This window comes from Nilaparvata lugens, chromosome 2 (genome assembly GCF_014356525.2).
Source record: "Nilaparvata lugens isolate BPH chromosome 2, ASM1435652v1, whole genome shotgun sequence".
NCBI lineage: Eukaryota > Metazoa > Arthropoda > Insecta > Hemiptera > Delphacidae > Nilaparvata > Nilaparvata lugens.
In genome coordinates, this window is record NC_052505.1 from 42,643,378 (window position 1) to 42,665,264 (window position 21,887).

A 21,887-nucleotide genomic window follows, 5' to 3' on the forward strand; every position below is an offset into this window, starting at 1 on the left:
TTGTCTGATATGAAGTCTTGTGGTATAATATTTACTAGTTTGTCACATCTATACGGAAATTGCATTCTACATACTGTTAGATTAGTTTCAGGTAAGTCAGATCTCCTGTAAGTTTGGCGCGTGTTATATGGAGTAATTCGGGTATTGAAAAGATTTTTGTTTTTTAATAAATATGAAATTAAATTTTTCAAGTAGAGCTGTTTGATTGTAAGTATGTTAGATTCCTGGAAGAGAATTCTAGTAGGATACAGCCTTGGTTTGCTTAGTGCCACTTTTATTATATGTTTTTGAACATTGAAGATCTTGTTTATATGACATTCAGCAGTACCCCCCCATACCCTAATTCCATATTGCAACACAGATTGTGCGTAAGCAAAGTAGGCCATTCTAGTAATTTGTTGCATTTTCAACTGGCTCATTTTGTAAAATTTATTTGTTAGATACTTGACCTTGTGACATAGAGATTGGATCTGGGAATCCCATCTCAGATGACGGTCAACAATTATTCCCAGGTATTTAACGGTTTTAGAGTCCTCTAGTTTAGGACAGTCACAATCATTCAAACCTATTTTATTACATTTGATATTATGAATTTTCAAGTTTATTCGGTTTACAGGTTGAGTAGCAGCATTAGTATTGATTAGCAAGTAGAGCTGTAAACATACCAGTATTTATTTTATTAATCTTAATCAATTATTATTTATCTTACTGAGCTGTGTATTTTCGTTTTTCTTATTGATTCTGATTGTAATATTGTGAGTTTGAATAAATAAAATTTAAAATTTGAAATACTCCTTTTTTATCAATATGATTCGGAAATGAATATGATGTAACAATGAATATAATAAAAATTTAACAATAAATAAGATGAGACAATCAGAAACCTCTCTCGGGGAACAATATTTTTCTATAGAAATAACTTTCTCTTGTCACAATGTTTTCCCAAGTTAACGAGCTGGAGAGTAATTAAATAATGGCAGGTGAATTGCGAGGTTGATTAAAACAAAATAGACCCATGATCGTAACAGTAATATCAAACTTACAATTATAACCCAAAGGACTCTTATTTGAACACATTGAATAAAAGTTCACGATAGACGCCTACTGGACTACTACTTTAAAAGCAAACATTGAGAATGGACTGCTTTTTCAACAAATAGTGGGCCAAACATTGAGAAAGGTGACATGCATTAGCGGCCTGGACAAAGAGAACATGGTCCGGTGTTGAGATTGAAGGTAGCAGCGGAAGGCCGCGCGATAAGTCGCTGCCGCTGGTAACAGCTGTTAGTTGGGGCGCATTAAAACAGGGAAGCCGCAGAGCCAGGGCCAGATGCGACAATAAAGTGCGCTTTACGACTGCCGGACCAATCCAATACCCGACGCCACAAAAGTTCCCCGCTATTAGAAACGCCGCGCACTGTTCTATCGTGCAAGTTTGTCGGTCGCCTCCAGGCGTCCTGATGAAGCGTGCAGCAAGGCAAGCCCTCACAGGAGACACGCTCATCCCCTGTCAACCGACAGCACCGTAAAATTTTACGGGCACACAAGAAAACTAATCTATTAAAGCGCAGCGACTTTTGACACGGCCCCGAAAATCGGCTCCTTCACAACAACAGACAATTGCCGTCTTATCCTTAGTACCTTCCGAAACGGTCATAACTTACATCACGCTGAGCTCACTTCAACACATCCTGTCACACTTGGGCACCCATAACTGCCAAGTGTCGTATTGACGTCCTCACCTAAAACTTATTGAATTACGACTGTAATGAGATTTCTCACTAAAATTACTACAAGCTTTTACAAGGGTTTGAAAAAGGAGAAATGCAAGATGAGCAAGTGCCTGGCAATGTATGAATGATCGAGTATTATAATATCATAGATAAAGGATAAGCATAAGTATATAAGAGCTATATTTCTTGTCTCTGATAATATCCAACCCGAACAGTTTGTGTTTTGGGGTTTCAAAAGCTCAATGTCAACTATCTACCCAAAATCAGTGGTATAATCACTGAAAAGAAAAATAGTGAGAAAATAGATAAATGTCCCGTTGTAATAATATAATAATAATAATAATAATTTCTCTGATTGCCAATGAATTGCAACCAGAGGAGTTTATTGACAAAACATATACATAATTGTTATATTATACATACAAAATTGCTAATACTAAACTTAGTTCTAATTATGATACCCCACTATAATAATATGTGTCGGGGTGATCATAATATTCTTTTCTAAAACATGTATAAAAAATTTAATTAGTAATTTTAGTTATAGAGGTTTGTTAGTTATTAAAGGTGGAATAAAAAGGAGACATTAGTTCATCCTATATCCTATTTACAATGAGCTCCTCGGTCTGGTAAATGCCAGTACAGTATGAGTATCATATAACCAATTCCGTACTGCTCTTTTAAATCTATGTATATATATTTCGTCCTTTGCGATCTGAGGATTTTATTGTAAATTCTAGGACCTAAATATTGTAAAGATCTCTGACCAAATGCTGTGCTCATTCTGGGAACGAGAAGAAAATTCAGATTTCTAATTCTGGTATTGTGGCTATGGAAAATTAAATCGGTAAAATTTGTATTCTTCTGAATATAAATTACAAAAATAATACATATAACTGTCTGACGCTGAGAACTCTACTTTCGGTGAACAATTCACTTGTTGGAAAACGGTTGTTTCTGTTTGTCATAACCTTAAGAATACGTTTCTGAGCTTTAAAAATTGAAACTATTAAGTTGTAATTTGCTGCACCCCAAACCAACAGTCCATATCTCAGAAGTGACTAGCAAGTGAGAAATATACTATTTTAATCATATCTTTACTAATTATATGACGAAGCTGGTAGAACTTATAAATGAGCTTTCTTATTTTCTTAGTTGTGTACGATATATGCTCATCCCATTTCAATCGATCATCTACAATTATAGCTAGATATTTAACTTTATCAGAGCGCTTAATGAGAGGACAATCACAGTTTCGATTCTCCCCTTTACAATAATGGAGCTTCATTGATGACTTTGATGGTTTGGTGCTATCAGTTATAGAAAAGGTTAAGAGATTTGTTTTCCTTGCATTTAATGTTAATAGGTTGTTCCCCATCCATGTGGTGACCCTGGAGAGTTCTGTTTCTGCTGTTTGAAATACCTCATCCCAGTTTCTACCCTGAAAAAGCAGGGTCGTGTCATCTGCAAATGCTATTACCCTACCTCTGATTCGAATGGAGCACAACTTATTTGCAAATATAATATATAAAACTGGGCCCAAAACTGTTCGTTGAGGAATTCCAAATTTCATGGATCCTTCTGCACTCATGTGACTTTCAATTTTTGTTCTCTGCTGACGATTGCTAAGGTAGGAATTGAACCACTCCAGATTTGTATTTCTTATTCCTATAGCTTCAAGTTTTTTAAGTAATAAATCGTATGGCACAGAGTCGAAGGCCTTAGCCAGAACCAAAAATACAGCTAAACACTCATTTTTTCCTCTAGGTTATGGATAACCAGTTTTTTCAACTCCAGAACTGCTGATTCCGTACTTATTCCCTTACGAGAACGAAATTGGTTTGGAGAAATTATATTATACTTTTCCAGATAGCTCACCTACCTTATGGTTAGGTCTGACACAAATTAATTTCATTGCTTTAGAAAATGTTCCAGTCAATAGACTCAAATTGAAGACATGAGCCACAGGTTTACAAATTAATTCTCTAATGCCTTTTAAAATTCTTCTATCAAAACCATCAAGACCCGGCGCACTACTGTTTTTTAAAGAGTTTATATGGCTTCAATAATTTTCTGCTCAATTATGGGCAGAAAAATCATAGAATTGGGTACTCTTACATTCGGCTTATAACTATTTGAAATAATAATAATAATTATACATATGGAATAAACCTATTGATAACTGTAAATTACAGTCTTCCATCATAGAAGATCACAGTAGGAATATAATATTGGATTGGAATGTTAGTATTGAACTTAAAAGTAATTAAATTCAATCCTTCGTTGGAATGTAAAATGAATGAATTTTGTTCTTTATTTATCATGAATTAAAGTTGAGGGAATGTTGAGGTAGAATGGTGGATCATCTCTTATAATCATCGTATCTCACATTTCTCACAAACCTAGCTGTCATAAGAGTACATATTTTCGAGAAAAAAGACTCTCCATCACCCTCCCATCACAGCCACACACAGCCACCAGACATCACATCTCAGCCATGCATGCATTGAAGAAAATGCACGATATCCTCCCTAGAAACATTAAATTATTATTGGTTCAATCTCTCTTCTTCCCACATTTAATGTATTGTAATTTTGTTCTTAACGATATGCAAGTCACTCTGAATGATAAAATACAGCGTTGCCAAAATTATTGTCTACGTTTCGTCTACTCTCTCCAAAGCCATGATCATATCACCCCAGCCCACATTGCTAGTTCACATACTAGAACCGGAGAAAGTACTTTAAGGATACCCAATCATCGAACTACTATTTTCACAAAATCCTTCTTAGTCAGTGCCTGTCGTGCATGGAAAGCACTTCCTGTTTCTATCAGGTCCATCAAGAGCCGAGCGAGCTTCATCCTGACTTTAAAAAAACATCTTTTGGAACAAATGACTGAAACTGTCCGGCCCTAGAACGATCACATGACAACCATCCCTCACCCATCCCACCAATATAAACCTTTAAACCCGTTATAGAATGAATTGTATATATATATATAATATATATATATATATATATATATATATATATATATATATATATATATATATATTATATAAACTCATGTTATTTTAATTATCCACTGCTGTATATAACTGAAAGTTGATTACCCTGATCTACTTTCAGCCTACTTCATTTTATTAATCAATAATTTGATCTTATCTACCTATATAATTATTTCACTTTATCAATTTTCTGTTTTTTTTCTCTTAAATATTCATATGTCAGTCGTATCAAATCAAATATCAGTCATAGTTCGGACGCCGAACTGTTAGTGCTGTGTTTCTGTGCTCTGCTATCTATCTGTGCTGAGATAAAAGTTACCAGTGCATCCTGCATCGACTAGTGATTATTTATACTATCCAGTCACTGAAGGAGTTATCAACCGATAACACAGAGGTAACAACAGCTGACGACAAGGAGGCGAGTGGATAAAAAAACCGGATAAAATGGTATCTATTATCGATCTAATAATCTACAATGAACAGCTTACTGGAATTGCATTCTCTTCTAGAAAATGATAATGAACTTTCAAATGTAATTTATGATTATTTTAACTATACACCTGAAGGATATGGGGTTAATACAAAATACTTTAATATTTATGTCATGAGCATACGAAGTTTGAGTAAAAACTTTGACAGCTTTGTATATTGTCTGGAAAATTTCAAATTAATATATGATATAATAGTACTAGCCGAAACATGGCTTGAAAATTATGAACCCACTCTATTCAATCTTGATGGTTATCGAGTTGTAAACAAAAACGCTAAATATAATAAATGTGACGGTATAATAGTTTATATAAGAGAAGATCTATGTTTCACGAATATAGATTGTGATAACTGTGAAGCAAATGCAATCAATGTAATTGTGAACACCGGGCTAGATAACTATATAAACTTTGTTGCTATCTATAGGTCTCCAAATAGGAATGCGATAAGATTCATTGAAAGTATTGATGATTACATCCAGAGAATGCCACAAAATCATAACATCTGTATAGCAGGAGACATTAACTTAAACTTGTCTTCTAACGATAATATTGAAACTTCATATATCAATACTCTAAATGGAAATGGTTTTAGATCTTGTATAAATGGCAGCACTAGAGTTACAAATCGAACAGAGTCGTCTATAGACCATATATTTCTTAAAACAACTGATAAAGTATTTGTCAGTGCGGTAGGAAACATATTTAAAACAAATATTACTGATCATTACTCAGTGACTTTACATTTAGGATTTAGTAATTTTAAACAAGATAAAAAAATCAACTGTATAAGCAATAAGAAAATAATCAACTATACAAAATTAAAGGATTTATTGAGTAATAAAAAATGGGATAGTATTTATGAAAATCAATCCAATGACGTTAACGATTTGCTAAAAATATTCTGTTCGGTTTTGACTAAGTGTATTGAAAATTCTAGTCAGGAAATAAAAATGCCACACAGATATAAGCCTTTGAAGCCATGGATTACTTCTGGACTAATAAAGTCAATAAGAACTAAAGATAAATTATATAAGAGATCAATAAAAGAACCTTTCAACACTAAACTGAAACATGATCTTAAAGCATATAAAAATTTATTAAATAGATTAATTGATGAAACAAAAACAAACTATTATCGATCAAAAATAGAGGAATGCAGGAGTGATAAACGTAAACTATGGAATTACATAAATGAAATCATTGATGATACAATAAATAAACATGATGAACCAGAAATAGATTCAGCTGAATTAAATAGATATTTTTCGCAAGTTGGTAAAAACTTGGCTACTCAAATTGAACAAAATACCACCACATCAGATTTCCCATATAAGAGAGCCAATGAATTGAATGCATCTTTTTTTCTCAGTCCCGTAAATCCACCGGAGGTGATAGAAACTATAAAAACTCTGAAAAATAATTCTTGTCCAGGTCCTGATAATATTAATAATAGAACTCTAAAGCAGATAGCAGATCTAATAGCTGAACCCCTCTCTTACATTGTAAATAAATGTTTTGAAACCACTGTATTTCCTGATTCATTTAAAATAGCAAACATTAAACCGATTCTTAAAAAAAGGGGTTAAAAATAATCCAGGTAACTATAGACCAATAAGCTTAATTAGCAACCTTGCCAAAATATTTGAAAAATTATTTAAAAAACGAATAATGAAGTTCATACAAAAAATAACATTATTAATGAAATCCAATATGGTTTCCAACCTAATAAAAGTACTGAGGATGCGATAGTATATTTTGTAAACAATGTAACAGATATGTTAAATTCCAAGAAAAAACCACTTGCAGTCTTCATGGATTTATCGAAGGCTTTCGATACCATACCACATGATAAAATTTGCAACAAATTGGAGAGGTATGGTTTCAGAGGTCATTCATTAAAGTTCATAAGACGTTACTTGGACGATAGATTCCAAATTTTAACAATAAAAGTATAGAGAAACTGTCATCTTACGGCCTGCCCCAGGGAACTGTACTTTCACCAATTTTTCTTCATTCTTTATGTAAATGATTTGCTGAATATTACGCTAAAAAATGGGAGAATTTCATCTTTTGCTGATGATTCAGTTATTATATTTTCAGAAAATAATTGGAATGATACTTTCATTGTTGCAGAGCAAGATATGAATATTGTGAAGAATTGGATGGACTCTAATGCTTTGAGTTTAAATGTAGAAAAAACCAATTACATAGCCTTTTCAGCAAATAGAGAGGGTAAACCTAACAATCAATATAAGTTAAAAATCCATTCAAACTGTTCTTCAATGAATCAACCAAACATTGATAGATGTTCCTGCCCTGTTATTAATAGGAAATCAAACCTCAAATATCTTGGTATATGGATCGATGAGTGTCTCAAATGGGACATCCATGTAAACTTCCTATGTAAGAGACTAAAATACCTATCTTATAAATTTTATAAATTGAAGAATGTACTATCTTTCTCAGAATGCAAACAGGTATATACGGCACTAGTAGAATCCCTAATGCGATATGGTTTAATAGTTTGGGGTGGGACTTTCGATACCCATATTAAAAACCTTTTTCTAATACAAAAATTCATCATAAAGACAATTTTAAAGAAACCTAGAACTTATGATAGTAAGATTTTGTTCAGTGAATTTGATGTTAAAACTATACGAGTTATATCTTAGTTGCACATCAAATTACAGTTTTAAATATGAGCATAGTTCCCCTCTAGCCGATGACATAAATTATAATCTTAGACCTAATACAATAAGAAAATATGAAATATATAAAACCAACTCAGCTCTTCTTAGAAGGCAACTCTACCACATTAGCAGTAAATTCATAAATATACTAGAAAGTGAATTTCCACTTATAATTTCCGAAATAATAAACACAGAAAAAGAGCCATAGAGGCATGGCTGAACTTGAATTATTTCCAATCGTTGACTTTTATACAACAATCAACTTCATATTATAAATTATATTTTCGAACACTTCATACGCTAAATTCAAGTTTATATATTACATCCCTGATTAAGCTGATTTACGACTCACACTGGCGCACAAGGAATCTTCCTTTTGCCTCACCTACTGTACTTATGCATGTGAACATAAATTGAATCTTCATTTTATAACTATTATTTATAATATAAAGGATATCATTTCGTCATTATATCTAATTAAATAAATGTATGTATCTTGGTTTAAGTAGTAGCATATACTTATATTTATTTTTTGTAAAGCTTTTTTGTATTTTGTTTTTGGCAAATAAAATTCATTCATTCATTCATATTAATTATAACTTCTACAATATTTCCATTAATAAATAAATCCTTAGTTTAATTAATGAAATTAACGTTTTGGTAGAGAGTTAGTGGGGAGGATATTTTTAATATTCTTTCCGAAGAATGGACATTGATATGTCCAAAGCTCCGCCAATTTATGTAGATACATAATAATATAATTATCTACAGTTATTACAGATTGCTTTTTTATACAGTTCAATAATTATTTTCTTAGTCTATATTATGTAAATTCATCTATAATTTCGCTGTATTGTAAGCTATTGTATATAAGTGTATAAGCCAGTATATATTGTAATCTACATAAAAAAGTACTCAATCAATCAATCACCTACAATCAAGGGTAGGGTAGGTCTCGTTTCTGCAGCATACATACTCAGCAAAAAAAGTAAACCACCACAGGAAAATGTCAATATGCAACTAATTCATATAAACAATTGAAGTAAGAGTCAGTTTCGACACGAATAGGCCTTATATGTGTGTTAAGGGGATTGGGAAACTCAACATGCAATACGTCAGCAAAAAGTGAGAGACGAGTTCTGAAAGGGTTGTGAACACAGTTTGAGCCATTAACTAAATTCTCTTTCTCTAGGGTACACGTGTTCAGGTGATTCAAATATGGAGAACAGAGCGCTGTGATGTTTCTAATAACCAGGAATTGTAAATAAAGCTGGGCAATTCAGTTGAGTAAGCAAAGTGAAAAAAATCGGCCACTGTTGATTTTTGTGCCAGGTCTCGTTAGTCAGATGTGATAGGGAGGGGAGCATCTGTTATTACTTGTGGTGTAATTGGCGGGAGAGACAAAGTTTGGCGGTCCTGTTTACAAGAATAATTGAGCAGGAAACTAACTGCCGCGGAAGCTTTGCGCGGTGCGCTATTCCTTTCATTCCTGTGTTCGTGTTTCTTTCCACTCCGTCAATCATTTCATCTCAATTTTTTCAAGATGGAGATATTAATGAAGCTAAAGAAGGGGAGGTGGATATAGCCAGCTGTGAGCGGGGTGAACGCCATTACAATCTCAGCCGTAAAACCGATATGAAATTTCATACCTTGATTAACATATCGGATTACATCGGAAGGAATAATCCCATGTGAGAAGACTCGGCCGAGAAACTTTCAAATTAAGGAACTCAATAATTTTAATTGGGAGGGTGGAATTACCAGAGGCCTTCTAAAACTGTTTAGTCTGACAAGGAAACACTTTTCCCGCAACGGATAGCAATATTAAGTTTTCAACAAATTTTAAAAAGTAAAAATATAAAAATGTCTTATTTCCCAGTTACTAGTAATGGGATTCAGCATTAGCACGAGTTTATTCAATTTTGGATTGAAAGTCTAAAAAATAACATCATCATTATCAAAAATAGAATTTTTATTAATTGTATCGATTTGTATTGAAATCGTGTATAGAATATTTGTAAAAGCAGCTGGTATAATTTATTTTTATGTAATACCTATTTCCGAAAGTGTGAATATTTCATCTCTGCGTGGTCCTGTAATAATTGAGAATCATTAACATTTTGATGCATTTAAAAATAATGTATATCAGTCTAGTTTTCAAAAAATCATCAAATATTACTCTTCAAATACTCAATTACAGATTTCCATCCACGTAATGTCAATTTAGAAACTAGCATATTATCAAGAAATGTGTGTGTGTGTGTGTGTGTGTGTGTGTGTGTGTGTGTGTGTGTGTGTGTGTGTGTGTGTGTGTGTGTGTGTGTGTGTGTGTGTGTGTGTTTGAGAGAGAGAGTGTATGTGCGTCTGTGTATACGATATCTCATCTCCAATAAACGGAATGACTTGAAATTTGGAACTTAAGGTCCTTACAATATAAGGATCCGACACGAACAATTTCGATGATGAAAAGATGGCGGCTAAAAATAAAATGTTGTCAAATCAGGGTTTTTCGCGATTTTCTCGAAAACGGCTCCAACGATTTTGATCAAATTTATACCTAGAATAGTCATTGATAAGCTCTATCAACTGCCACAAGTCCCATATCTGTAATAATTTTAGAAGCTTCGCCCCATCTATGCAAAGTTCGATTTTAGATTCCCAATTATCAGGCTTCAGATACAATTTAAACAAAAAATTTCGAGTGGAAAAGATTCAGCACGAAAATCTCTACAATTTATTTCTAGTAACATTTTCACCTAAAATTGAAAATAAGCTCGAAGTTCGAGAAAATGTAATTATCCAATTGCAAACTGTTATTAAATGATTCACTATGAAGAGATAGCAGACCTCGTATGTATCCAGCGTTATTGTCCTGTCAGCAGCTGGCGACTGAACACTAGCGTCAGGTGATCAATTTTCATAACGGCAAGGAAAGTTGTGTGAGTGCGCCACACCAGATTTTCAATAACTGTGATTGATAAATGTTTGAAATTAATAATCAATTAGTGATATAAATTTATTCATGTAATAGGAATGAATTGTAAATTGAAATGAAAACTATTAAACAGGTGTAGACTATGCCCGGTTGCAGAGTCGACAAATAACGTCGCCCATAGTTAACAGCGCGGACTTAACTATTGAACAGGCCAATTTCGTTGCAGAGACGTTATGTTAGCTACTGCTCTGCCGACAGGTAACAGCGCGCCAACAAACAGGTTTTTTCGTTGCAGAGACGAAAACCCTACAGGCAGATGACGTCATCTGAGGCTACCAAGAACTAAATGTGCTCTTAATTCAAATGCCCAAAATCAGTGGCATAACGTTTCCAAACCGGGCTCCCCCCCAAAAAAAATTCTGGGCCCTTCTTCTAAAATCATACCACCTTTCTCCAGCCCCCTTCTCACTTAATCCCAAGCATTAAACTCTAATGTGAATGTACATCTTTCATGAGTAAATTACATATAGTTAAAAAAATAAAACTTGTTCTCGATTGAATTCTACAATTCAAGTCAAATAAATAAATACATTTATTGAAATAATAAAGATAATTTATAAAAACCTTTGATTTTATGTCTCCTACAAGCCTCCAAGTTCTGCAATCACTGCTTTCTGGGCACTGTAGCACTTTGGTTCTTTTTCCCACATGTCTATTTTCTCACATTCTGATGTATTCTGATTTCTTGTTGAAGAAGTTTAAGTTTCAGGTTTTAGTAAAGAAGTTGAAATTTTTCAAGGTTTTAAATTAGAGTTCGATTGATAATATTATTTATTTTATTGATTTGAAAAAAATGTTCAGAAGGAATAGTAGCCTACCTTTGAGTTGTATGATTTACACTTTTAAGGCTGTGCAAAGGCTAAAAATAAACTTTCTACTGGTGATATTTTTCAAAGTTTTTCGATTTGTATATCATCAAGCTATCAAAATGAATAAGTTTTATCAGGGAAACATTTTTTTCGATCATTACTTTTTGAGATATGAACGCCTAAAGTTTAAATGTTTGGGACAGAACATTTCAAATTCGGTGAGAGATAAATCCATGAGATTTGGAGAATTGATTCTTCATGGTATTGTTGATCTAGTAAAATAAAAATTTTCTGAGAATATCAATTTTTGATGAAGTTATTTAATTTACTAAAAATTACCAAAAATAACTTTTAGTTGAGTTATTTTCGGTCATTTCTGGTAAATTGAATAACTTTCTCAAAAATTGATATTTTCGGAAAATTTTTGTTTTATAAGATCAGCAATACCATGAAGAATCTATCCTGTAAATCTCATGGATTTATCTCTTACCGAACTTGAAATGTTCTGTCCCAAACATTTAAACTTTAGGCGCTCATATCTCAAAAAGTAATGATCGGAAAAAAATGTTTTCCTGAGAAAACTTTTTCATTTTGATAGCTTGATAGTATACAAATCGAAAAGCTTTGAAAAATATCACTAGTAGAAAGTTTATTTTTAGCCTTTGCACAGCCTTAAAAGTGTAAATCATACAACTCAAAGGCACAGCCTTAATTTATTCTGTCGTCTTGCTTTTTAAGATGCAAATATTCTGATAACTCAATCGAGTTCTATTTCACGGGCTTAGCAGAGCAAGATTAGAAAGACGGTCTTGCTTCATACTACTCCTCAAGTTACTTTTTACTTCTGCTTTTTTATCAAAAGTTACCTTCATGATTATTTAATTTTTATTTTTAAAGTATGCAATATATAATTATCATTTCGGGCCCTAACCCGGGCTCCCTAGGGACCCGGGCCCCCTCTCGTCGCGGGGGCAGCGGGGTGTACGTTACGCCACTGCCCAAAATCGTGCTGCCCAAAATCGCCACTGCCCAAAATCGTGCAAAAACTATACATTCGCGCCAAGTGTATTTTAAGGTTATGTTGACTTGTTTGCATGTTTTAAAAGACAGACGAAAATGATCATACATAATTATAGTTGATTACATTATAATACCGTTAACTATTTGAAACTGCAGATAGAGTGTAAATAAACTGAATGAAATATCATTAACTATTTGAGTAGCTTGGACGAAGATTTAATACAATTTTCAATAAATTGTATAATTTAATAGATTTGAATAAACAATTATTATTAATTTTAATAATAAGCATAGTATGCAGAGTATATGCAGAAATATATCTAGTATACTGGCTGCTTTGCTTCCAAGATAAATCAAAATGCCAGAAGGCAATAAAATAATTCTGGTCAAAATTCTTTGTTTTTTTTTTTAAATTAATATTATACAATAATAAATACACCAGTCACTCATTTCACTTCTTCTACCTCTAATCTTACTTTGCTTAACTCATTCATTTAGCTATCAAAAATTCAAACTAACTTGACTGAAAATAATTACAAGTTATGCCCGGTTGCAGAGTTGACAAATAACGTCGCCCATAGTTAACAGCGCTGACTTAACTATTTAACAGGCCAATTTCGTTGCAGAGACGTTCTGTTAGCTATTGCTCTGCCGATAGGTAACAGCGCGCCAACTAACAGGTTTTTCCGTTGCAGAGACGAAAACCCTACAGGCAGATTACGTCAGTTGAGGCTACCAATAACTAAATGTGCTCTTAATTTAAATGCCCAAAATCATGCTTATAAATCCACTATACAGTCGCGCCAAGTGTATTTTAAGGTTATGTTGACTTGTTTGCATGTTTTAAAAGACAGACGAAAATGATCATACATAATAGTTTATTACATTATAATAACGTTAACTATTTGAAACTGTAGATAAAGTGTACTTTAACTGAATAAAATGTCATTGACTATTTGAGTAGCTGAGTAGTAATTCAAATAATCAATATTATTAATTTTGATAATAAGCACGATATGCAGTCATTAGAAATATATTTCGTAAATTGGCTGCTTTGCGTAGGTACAATATAATTATATCAAAGTTTTATTCAAGATACTTTTTTCAAAATGTAGATATATCACCAATATAAAAGATTCTCTCATATTAGAGAGAACATTATATTCTCTCATCTCCTACTAAGTCTAGTCAGAGACTAAGGTCTCTTCGCATTGATCCTTATTCAGAATGAATTTTACCGTTCCTTTCAGAATGCATTCTCTAATTTCCGAACACAGCAGGAACTGTAAGTGGATTTAATGTACTGTGATTAAAATAATGTAAAGCGGCTTTACAGCTTTAAATGGCACCATCTACCCTGGACCGATATATTTTTTCATACATAGTGACGACGAAAATAGTCTGATGTTCCATGTTGAAAAAGTCAAGGTTGACGTGGGTTTTCCTCTGCAATAGTTTGAAAAAGGGTTTTTCACATTTGAAATGGTCATGACGATTCTAAGTGGCTGAGAAACTTCTAGAAGTGAATATTACCTTATACAGAATCAAACACAATGGAAAGTCATCTAGGTTTTACTTTTCAAACTGATATAATGCATTATTTAATTTCAGGACGCCTTTAATACAACACCGAATACAGACAGTTTACAGAATATGACAAACTTTTCACGATTTTTCTGTACAGGTTGCGTTTACGTTCAACTGAGAATCCTGGAGACTAAAAATTCAAAGCATGAAAAGGCTAATCACCAAACAAGAGAAAAAGAATAAAAATCCATCAATTATTTTATTGACCGGTGTAACAAATTCATATAGCATTAAATAAAATAGCCTACAGTTTTACCAATAATATGAATCTCAACCCTAATTCAATCCATAACCAATTCAATAACGATGAAATTTATTTTTATAATATATTTCGACAATGATAACATACTCATTTCTATCCATGAAATGAAATATAAACAAGGATTGAATTTATTAATTATTAACAGATATATTCTTTCAAACTATTCTATGACTTGATTGGAGAGACAAATCCCCTTTCTTACCATCTGCACAGGAAAATAGTGATATGCTACTCTTCAGTAGTACTTGAAGTACTGTATAACTGATTGATGTAAGGAGGGTTGGTTTGTATGCTTTGCGAATCAACTGCTCTTTTAGTTGACTGGCATTTGCTCATTCCAAGTGGGATGGAGTAAATTTCTCAAACGTTTAAAAACATTGCTCTTATGTTGAATCGGTCCATTATAATATGACTGTTCTTATTATTGATTGACAGCTGATCTTGTTTGAATTGCCTCTCGAAAAATGAAAAGCTTTGAAAGGTCGAGGCGGGTCTTTTTGCTGGTCAAGTCCTGATTGACAGACTCTAATCGTGAGTCTCAAACGGGAGCTCTACAATGATCTTATCAATGAGCTCTACAATGAGCTCTATCATTGTGAGCGCAAACCTTAGTCGACTCTTACTTCCACTTACCTACAGCTTGCAAGTCTAACGATTTTTTGGCATTGACGTTCCTCTCTAGTGAGCTAGAATGTTTTACAAACAACTAATGACGATGAATATTCAGAATTTCAATGAAACACGAATTTAGGTTAGCATTCTATGCCAAAATGACTTTGATTGGCTTCATGAAGCTGACATGACATCTAACAACTAAATAATATTTCGACATGAATAATTTCTCTGTATTTTTGCTTTACTTAAGACTGAATTAGTATGACAATGGACTAAAAACAGTGAGACTGTAGAAGAGAAGTATTTGCAAACAATAAGGGAGGAGAACAATGGGAAGTATTTTCAGCTACATTTGAGAAACATTCAGTTTTAACATTTTTGATGTATTCTTACTCGTATGAACTCATTTCTCCACATTCAACTAAAAAGGCTAGATATAATAAAACAAGTAACTACTAGATTATTCTCAAGTTGTTACTTAATTCAGTGTTGATTAGAAGAACTTCTGTATCCTATTATATTAAGGCTGTGCAAAGGCTAAAAATAAACTTTTTACTCGTGATATCTTTCAAAGTTTTTCGATTTGTATATCATCAAGCTATCAAAACGAAAAAGTTTTCTCAGGAAAACATTTTTTTTCCCGATCATTACTTTTTGAGATATGAGCGTCTAAAGTTTAAATTTTTGGGACAGAGCATTTCAAATTCGGTACTATATAAATCCATGAGATTCAGAGGATGGATTCTCCATGGTATTGTTGAGAAAACGTTTTCATTTTGATAGCTTGATAATATAGGCTACAAATCAAAAAACTTTGAAAAATATCACGAGTAAAAAGTTTATTTTTAGCCTTTGCACAGCCTTAAGCGAGCAATCTCTGTATATTTATATCTGGTTATTTTTATATCCTATTATATTAAGCGAGCAATTTCTGTATATTTATATCTGGTTATTTTTATATCTGGTTATTTATGTTCAACGGATCTCGAAAACGGCTCTAACGATTTTTACGAAATTTGGAACATAGTAGGTTTATGATATAAAAATTCGATTGCACTAGGTCTCATCCTTGGGAAAACTCGCTGAACGATATTGAAAGGATAAATTCATCCTTTGAAAACAGATGATAATTTTATTGTCTCTCGATAACAGAAGATGCGTGTGCCTGTGTGGGAGAGAGACAGAATTATTTCCAGCTGTGTAAATCATAATCAATCAGCGAGAAATTTTATCTAGCTAGACAATTTAATCGACTTGATCAACGAAATCTGATTTTTTGACATGTCGGTCATGATAATCCTCCTAAACTAGAGTATATTATAATTTTAAAGTTGATCATTATTTGACAATATTAAGTGATTAGTGAGTGTTATTTTGTTTTTCAATTTGGATTGTAAATAATATAAATTATAAATTTTTTGTTTTCAAATGTTTGAACAGAAAATTGAACCTGAATTCAAGTGTATGGAACATAATCTGGACTATTTATAGTGTATAAATCAAAATTCGGGGAGGAAACAATTTTGGGATGTGCCTGTTAGTCCTTCCCCAATCATTTTAAAGAAGTGTGTTCGGTTTATCAAAAGTCAATAAATAAATAACGAGCGAAGCTCGGTGCCCCGATATTGTGATTTGAAGAAGGATGACATTTTTTGGAACTTTAAAAAATTATGGAATGAATCTGTTTTCGTAGCACTCTAAGCATTCAAGATTATTTTGGCGAAAAAGTGTAAGTTATTTTACCGTGAAGTATATTCTATAGCTAATCACTTGAATTCAGAACCTGTTTTTCAGTAGCAACAATCCACAACATAAAAATTACAAATTATACTAAATTTTTAATATTGTAGATGATGAAAGAAAACACTTTTTTCAAGTAGAGGAGTGAATATTCCAGGAGTTTCAAGAAGAGGGAAACAGACAAAGTTTGTTTGACAATCTCTCCAACCAACTATTTTGTACTTTTCAATTGCTCATTCAGGTGACTTCAAGTGAACATCAATATTTACTGATGGATTCTACGATTCGAGTTGAATATACTGTATTATTCAATTAACAAATTCTCTGATAGGAAGGTTACAAAAATCGATTAAAAAGTTTTTGAGAGCCATCTTAAAACTTCGAGAAGATTCACTGCAAAACTCTAATATCCACATTAGAATTTTACAGTACTATTGATTCAGCAAAGCTGAATAATCAGAGTGCAGAATGTGAGTGGAATTCGCAGTAACTGAATATTAGATTTACTAACAGTGAGTGGGGGTTACAGGAGTTTGCGGTTTTGACATTTGAATGAAACGTGGATACAATTCGTCGTACTTTGATTGAATTTCATGCAGGGAAGCATCTTGGATGTCATAAATAACTGATAATTCAAAAATTTGTTCACTAATATTCTCGAAAAGACTAAATCATTTTCAATTTTAGTGATCATGGGTTGAGAAATTTCACCTTGAATATTTTTCAAAGTGAATTCTATTTTTTGAATAAGTCGTAATCGCTTATTGGAGAGCAATTTGTATTAAATGACACTCTTAGAACTGTCCATTGTTGTTTGATTTAGGACAGATACGTTAATTTTCGACTCTGTTAAGCTAGTTTCTGGATGATCTGTCATTGCGAAATGGTGAACAATGAACGCTTGGAGGTTATAACAATAATATTATTACAACAGCTGTTGGGCTGTGGGGTGAGCAGTACAGTGTGAATTGAATGGGGTAGAATTTGGTGTCCTCTCACCTGTCTTACTCACTCTCTCTCTCTAACCTGTACAGGTGAAGGCTGCATAGTCTGCGCAGGTTGATGTTGCTCCTATTCGTTCTCTCTCCAGGTGAACGTGGCGCTAGCACCGCTTGCCAGCTGACAGTTGCTGCTCCTATTCGTGCTCTCTCTAGGCGCGTGCGTGTACCGAACCAAACCGATTGGAAGTTGGAAAGAACAATCTCAGAAGCGATAAGGATAAACGATAAGCGTTTCACAGACAATGATATTGCACGTTTTGGCTTGAAGAATGAATCACGTTTTGGAATTACAGACTTTGAGAGAAATACGACAAAATAATAGAAATGCAATAACTATTTCACAATCACACTCGCGAATTTGAACACTTGACACTCAAATAAAAGATCAAATTAGTAAGAACAAAATTAGAACTTGGATGAATAAATTTTTGGTAAGGATACAATTCACAATTACAATAAACGAGAAAAGTTTATCAGTAAACTGTAAATTAATAGGAACACTGATTACATCTGGCACGGTTTTGGACCATATCAACAACGTGGGGTAGCTCTGAGGGGTTAACAAAATACAGAGGACTGAGGAAAAATACATAAAGCGGATTAACTTACTTGATGCGGTTGTAACGTTGCGGTTTTAACGAAGACTGAGGGTCTCAGCCAGCTCTGCCGGGAGATAGCACCCTTCTCCTCCTCCTCGGAGATAGACAGAGCTAGGTAGAGAGAGAGCGCGTGGGGGGGGAACTAAAAGCGATAAGACGCACTGTACTGTTTGCATTCTAACCATTAGGTTTATAATATAAAGATTCGATTGAACTAGGTCTCATCCCTTGGAAAGCTCGCTGAAAGACATTAAAAGGATAATTATTAATCATCCTTGGAAAAACAGCTGATAATAATTTCGTCGTCTGTTGGTGATGGAAGTGAGTGAGAGAGTTCATGTGTGGTGGACTGTGTCAAAATTATGACTCAGCTGTTGAACTTTTGTAATCATTCAATCAGGTACTTAGTGCCGGTTGCAAAAAAGCCGGGTTACTCTCAATCCTGGGCCCTGTTTCATAATACTTATAAGTCATGTAATACAGGAGAATCACCATTCCAATTACATGCTCAATATAGCCGATAAAATCAGCTGTTCCTGTATTACAGGACTTCTAAGTTTTTATGAAACAGGGGCCTGATTAATTCCAGTGGATCCATCTTTTTGAAATGGTCTTCTCTGATTTGGTTCACGTGAAGTTAATCAGGATTAAAATTTAACCGGCTTTTGTGCAACTGGGCCTTTGTGAGGGAAATTTTTGCCTTCCCTTTGGGAATTAATCTCAATTTACTGTGATTAGATAGAACATTTCTGTATGATTGTTATTATAATTTCTTCTTTCGTAATACATTTTTTATGCTTTTGTACTCCAGAGCGACGCTCGGTCCCTGATATTATTAACTAATATACTATTTTTATCGAAGATAATGCTCAACTTTGCCTACTATGGTATTGTCTTTGGTATATATATTTTTATTTTTAATATTTTGATTTTTCTTTGTACGTCGATTTACAGTGATAGAGCGTGTAGCCTGTGATTTATCCATTAATCATTATGATAATCATAAATCCAGATCTATTTTGAATAAAATGGATTCCAAAAGGACTATCGATGATAGGAAACTGATATAGATAGTATTTTTCACAAGGACTGTCACATTGTAAGTAAATATTATTCATTTATTGAAAGTTTCCAAATTTTCAGGCCAGAATTTCACGAGAAGGCGTTTTGAAAAGACGGCTTCTCAGATTCGTTATCGTGGAATTAATCACGATTAAAATTTAACTGGCTCTTGTGCAACCGGTACTTAGAGTTCAAATTCCCTTTTCAAGAGTGTAGAAATGCCGCAATGACAATCACTCCAACCAACTATTTCAACGTTAAATTGGGGTGAAAACATAGTGAAATGAAAAAATTCTTTATTAGGCGGAGTTAGGACTACGGTACTGCTCCACTATCCACTACTAGAAAGCGCAAACATTCAATTAAACGAACGTAGCGAGCTCTTACTCATAACTAGAGCCTAGAGTCGTTTGTGGGTTTTTTTGTATGTATGTTCAATGTAGCCCCCCCCCCGAGGTTAATAGGCGCCCGGGGAGAGATTTTGATATGCGCCCCCCCTCCAGTATGGATGGCGCTGTAAGGTTTAAAATAACACCCAACTATAAAAAGTATTTTCAATTTAGAATATCAACGGAAATTTAAAATTAAGTAGGCTTTAGCCTGCAGAATACAAGGTAAGAAAAGAGTATAAGATACGAAGTTTATCACCCCGCACACTCACCCAGCTTGGGACAATAAAGCGACCAATGACGACCTGCATGTTGCAGGAACAGTGGACGCGTACAGGCTCACTCAATGACTGGAAAGGCCCGGGAGGAGCCAGGGAGGCAAAGACTGCGAACGTGGTGAACCCGAAGAAGCAACGATGGTAGCGGCGGACAAAGATCTCAACAGGAGTAGCGGCGTCCGGAGACGGGAGATGGACCTCAATATTCGATAATCAGTGCTTCAAAGCTCGACTTTAGATAGCGCTGGTTTCTGCAGACGATTATAGAGTCGCTATACAGACAAACTTTGTTGACGCCCGATGTCGGCAGGATGCAGTACCCAAAGTGATGAGAAGGACATCCAATTCGATGTAGAAAGATTTTTCGATACTGGTTATACAAGAAATACAAGGTGAAATAAAGGTACTTGCTCCAATAATGTCGAGGCGGTAATCCTTATAAGACCGCGGCGCCCCCCTAGCCGTGGCGCCCGGGGCGATCGCCCTTTGGGTGGCCCTGTCGATGATTACGTTTCACTGTTTTCATGAATTAACTTTTCAACACATTTTCTTTGAATCAATATACAAATCTTGTTCGTTGGTCAACGGAATTGACTCACTACTTGGTTTTTTTGAGACTACAATTTGCATGTTTAATTTACTACCAGATAATGTTAAGCAGTTACCATTGAAAACGTTTTGTATTGCTGTTGATAAATGGCTCAAGTCTGAAGCTTTCTATTCTGTTAATGAGTACCTGAATATTTCAATGTGTATGTGTAAATTTGATCGTTTTTATAGTCCAACTTGTGGTATTTTTTTACTCATTAAACTCATTATTGACGAAGCCTATTGCTTACATGTTTGTAATATTGTTTTATGGCCAATAAAATTCTTGATTCTTGATAACATTGAAAGATCATTGAAAATAGGAGTGATTTAACGTCCAGCTGACTGTTACTTTCCTTGCCCTATTACCATAGGTAAGGAAAGTATTGCTTTCCGAAAAAATTAAGGTACCCCAATTTCTAAATTTCTATACGTTTCAAGGTCCCCTGAGTCCAAAAAACTGGTTTTTGGGTATTGGTCTGTATGTGTGTGTGTGTGTGTGTGTGTGTGTGTGTGTGTGTGTGTGTGTGTGTGGTGTGTGTGTGTGTGTGTGTGTGTGTGTGTGTGTGTGTGTGTGTGTGTGTGTGTGTGTATGAGTGTATGTGCGTCTGTGTACACGATATCTCATCTCCCAATTAACGGAATGACTTGAAATTTGGAACTTAAGGTCCTTTCACTATAAGGATCAGACACGAACAATTTCGACCAAATGCAATTCAAGATGGCGGCTAAAATGGCGAAAATGTTGTCAAAAACAGGGTTTTTCGTGATTTTCTCGGAAACGGCTCCAACGATTTTGATCAAATTCATACCTAAAATAGTCATCGATAAGCTCTATCAACTGCCACAAGTCCCATATCTGTAAAAATTTCAGGAGCACCCCATCTATGCAAAGATTGATTTTAGATTCCCAATTATCAGGCTTCAGATACAATTGAAACAAAAAAAATCAAGAGGAGTAGATTGAGCATGAAAATCTCTACAATTAATGTTCAGTAACATTTTCACCTAAAATTGA

The 21,887-nt window shown here is 34.0% G+C and overlaps 1 protein-coding gene across 3 annotated transcripts in view; it reads right to left on the reverse strand.

Moving 5' to 3' along the window:
- Window positions 1–18,595, reverse strand: part of LOC111044633 (protein Wnt-4) — a 79,393-nt gene extending 60,798 nt beyond the window's left edge. Inside the window, exon 1 of one of the 3 annotated variants that reach the window (XM_022329832.2) lies at window positions 17,965–18,595. In XM_022329832.2, coding sequence (XP_022185524.2) covers window positions 17,965–17,999 — 35 coding nt within the window. In that variant the 5' untranslated portion in view covers window positions 18,000–18,595. Of the gene's footprint in view, window positions 1–17,951 lie in introns of all 3 variants that reach the window. The other 2 variants (XM_022329833.2, XM_039421256.1) reach the window with 2 other exon arrangements.
- Between the last annotated feature and the right edge of the window lie 3,292 nt (window positions 18,596–21,887).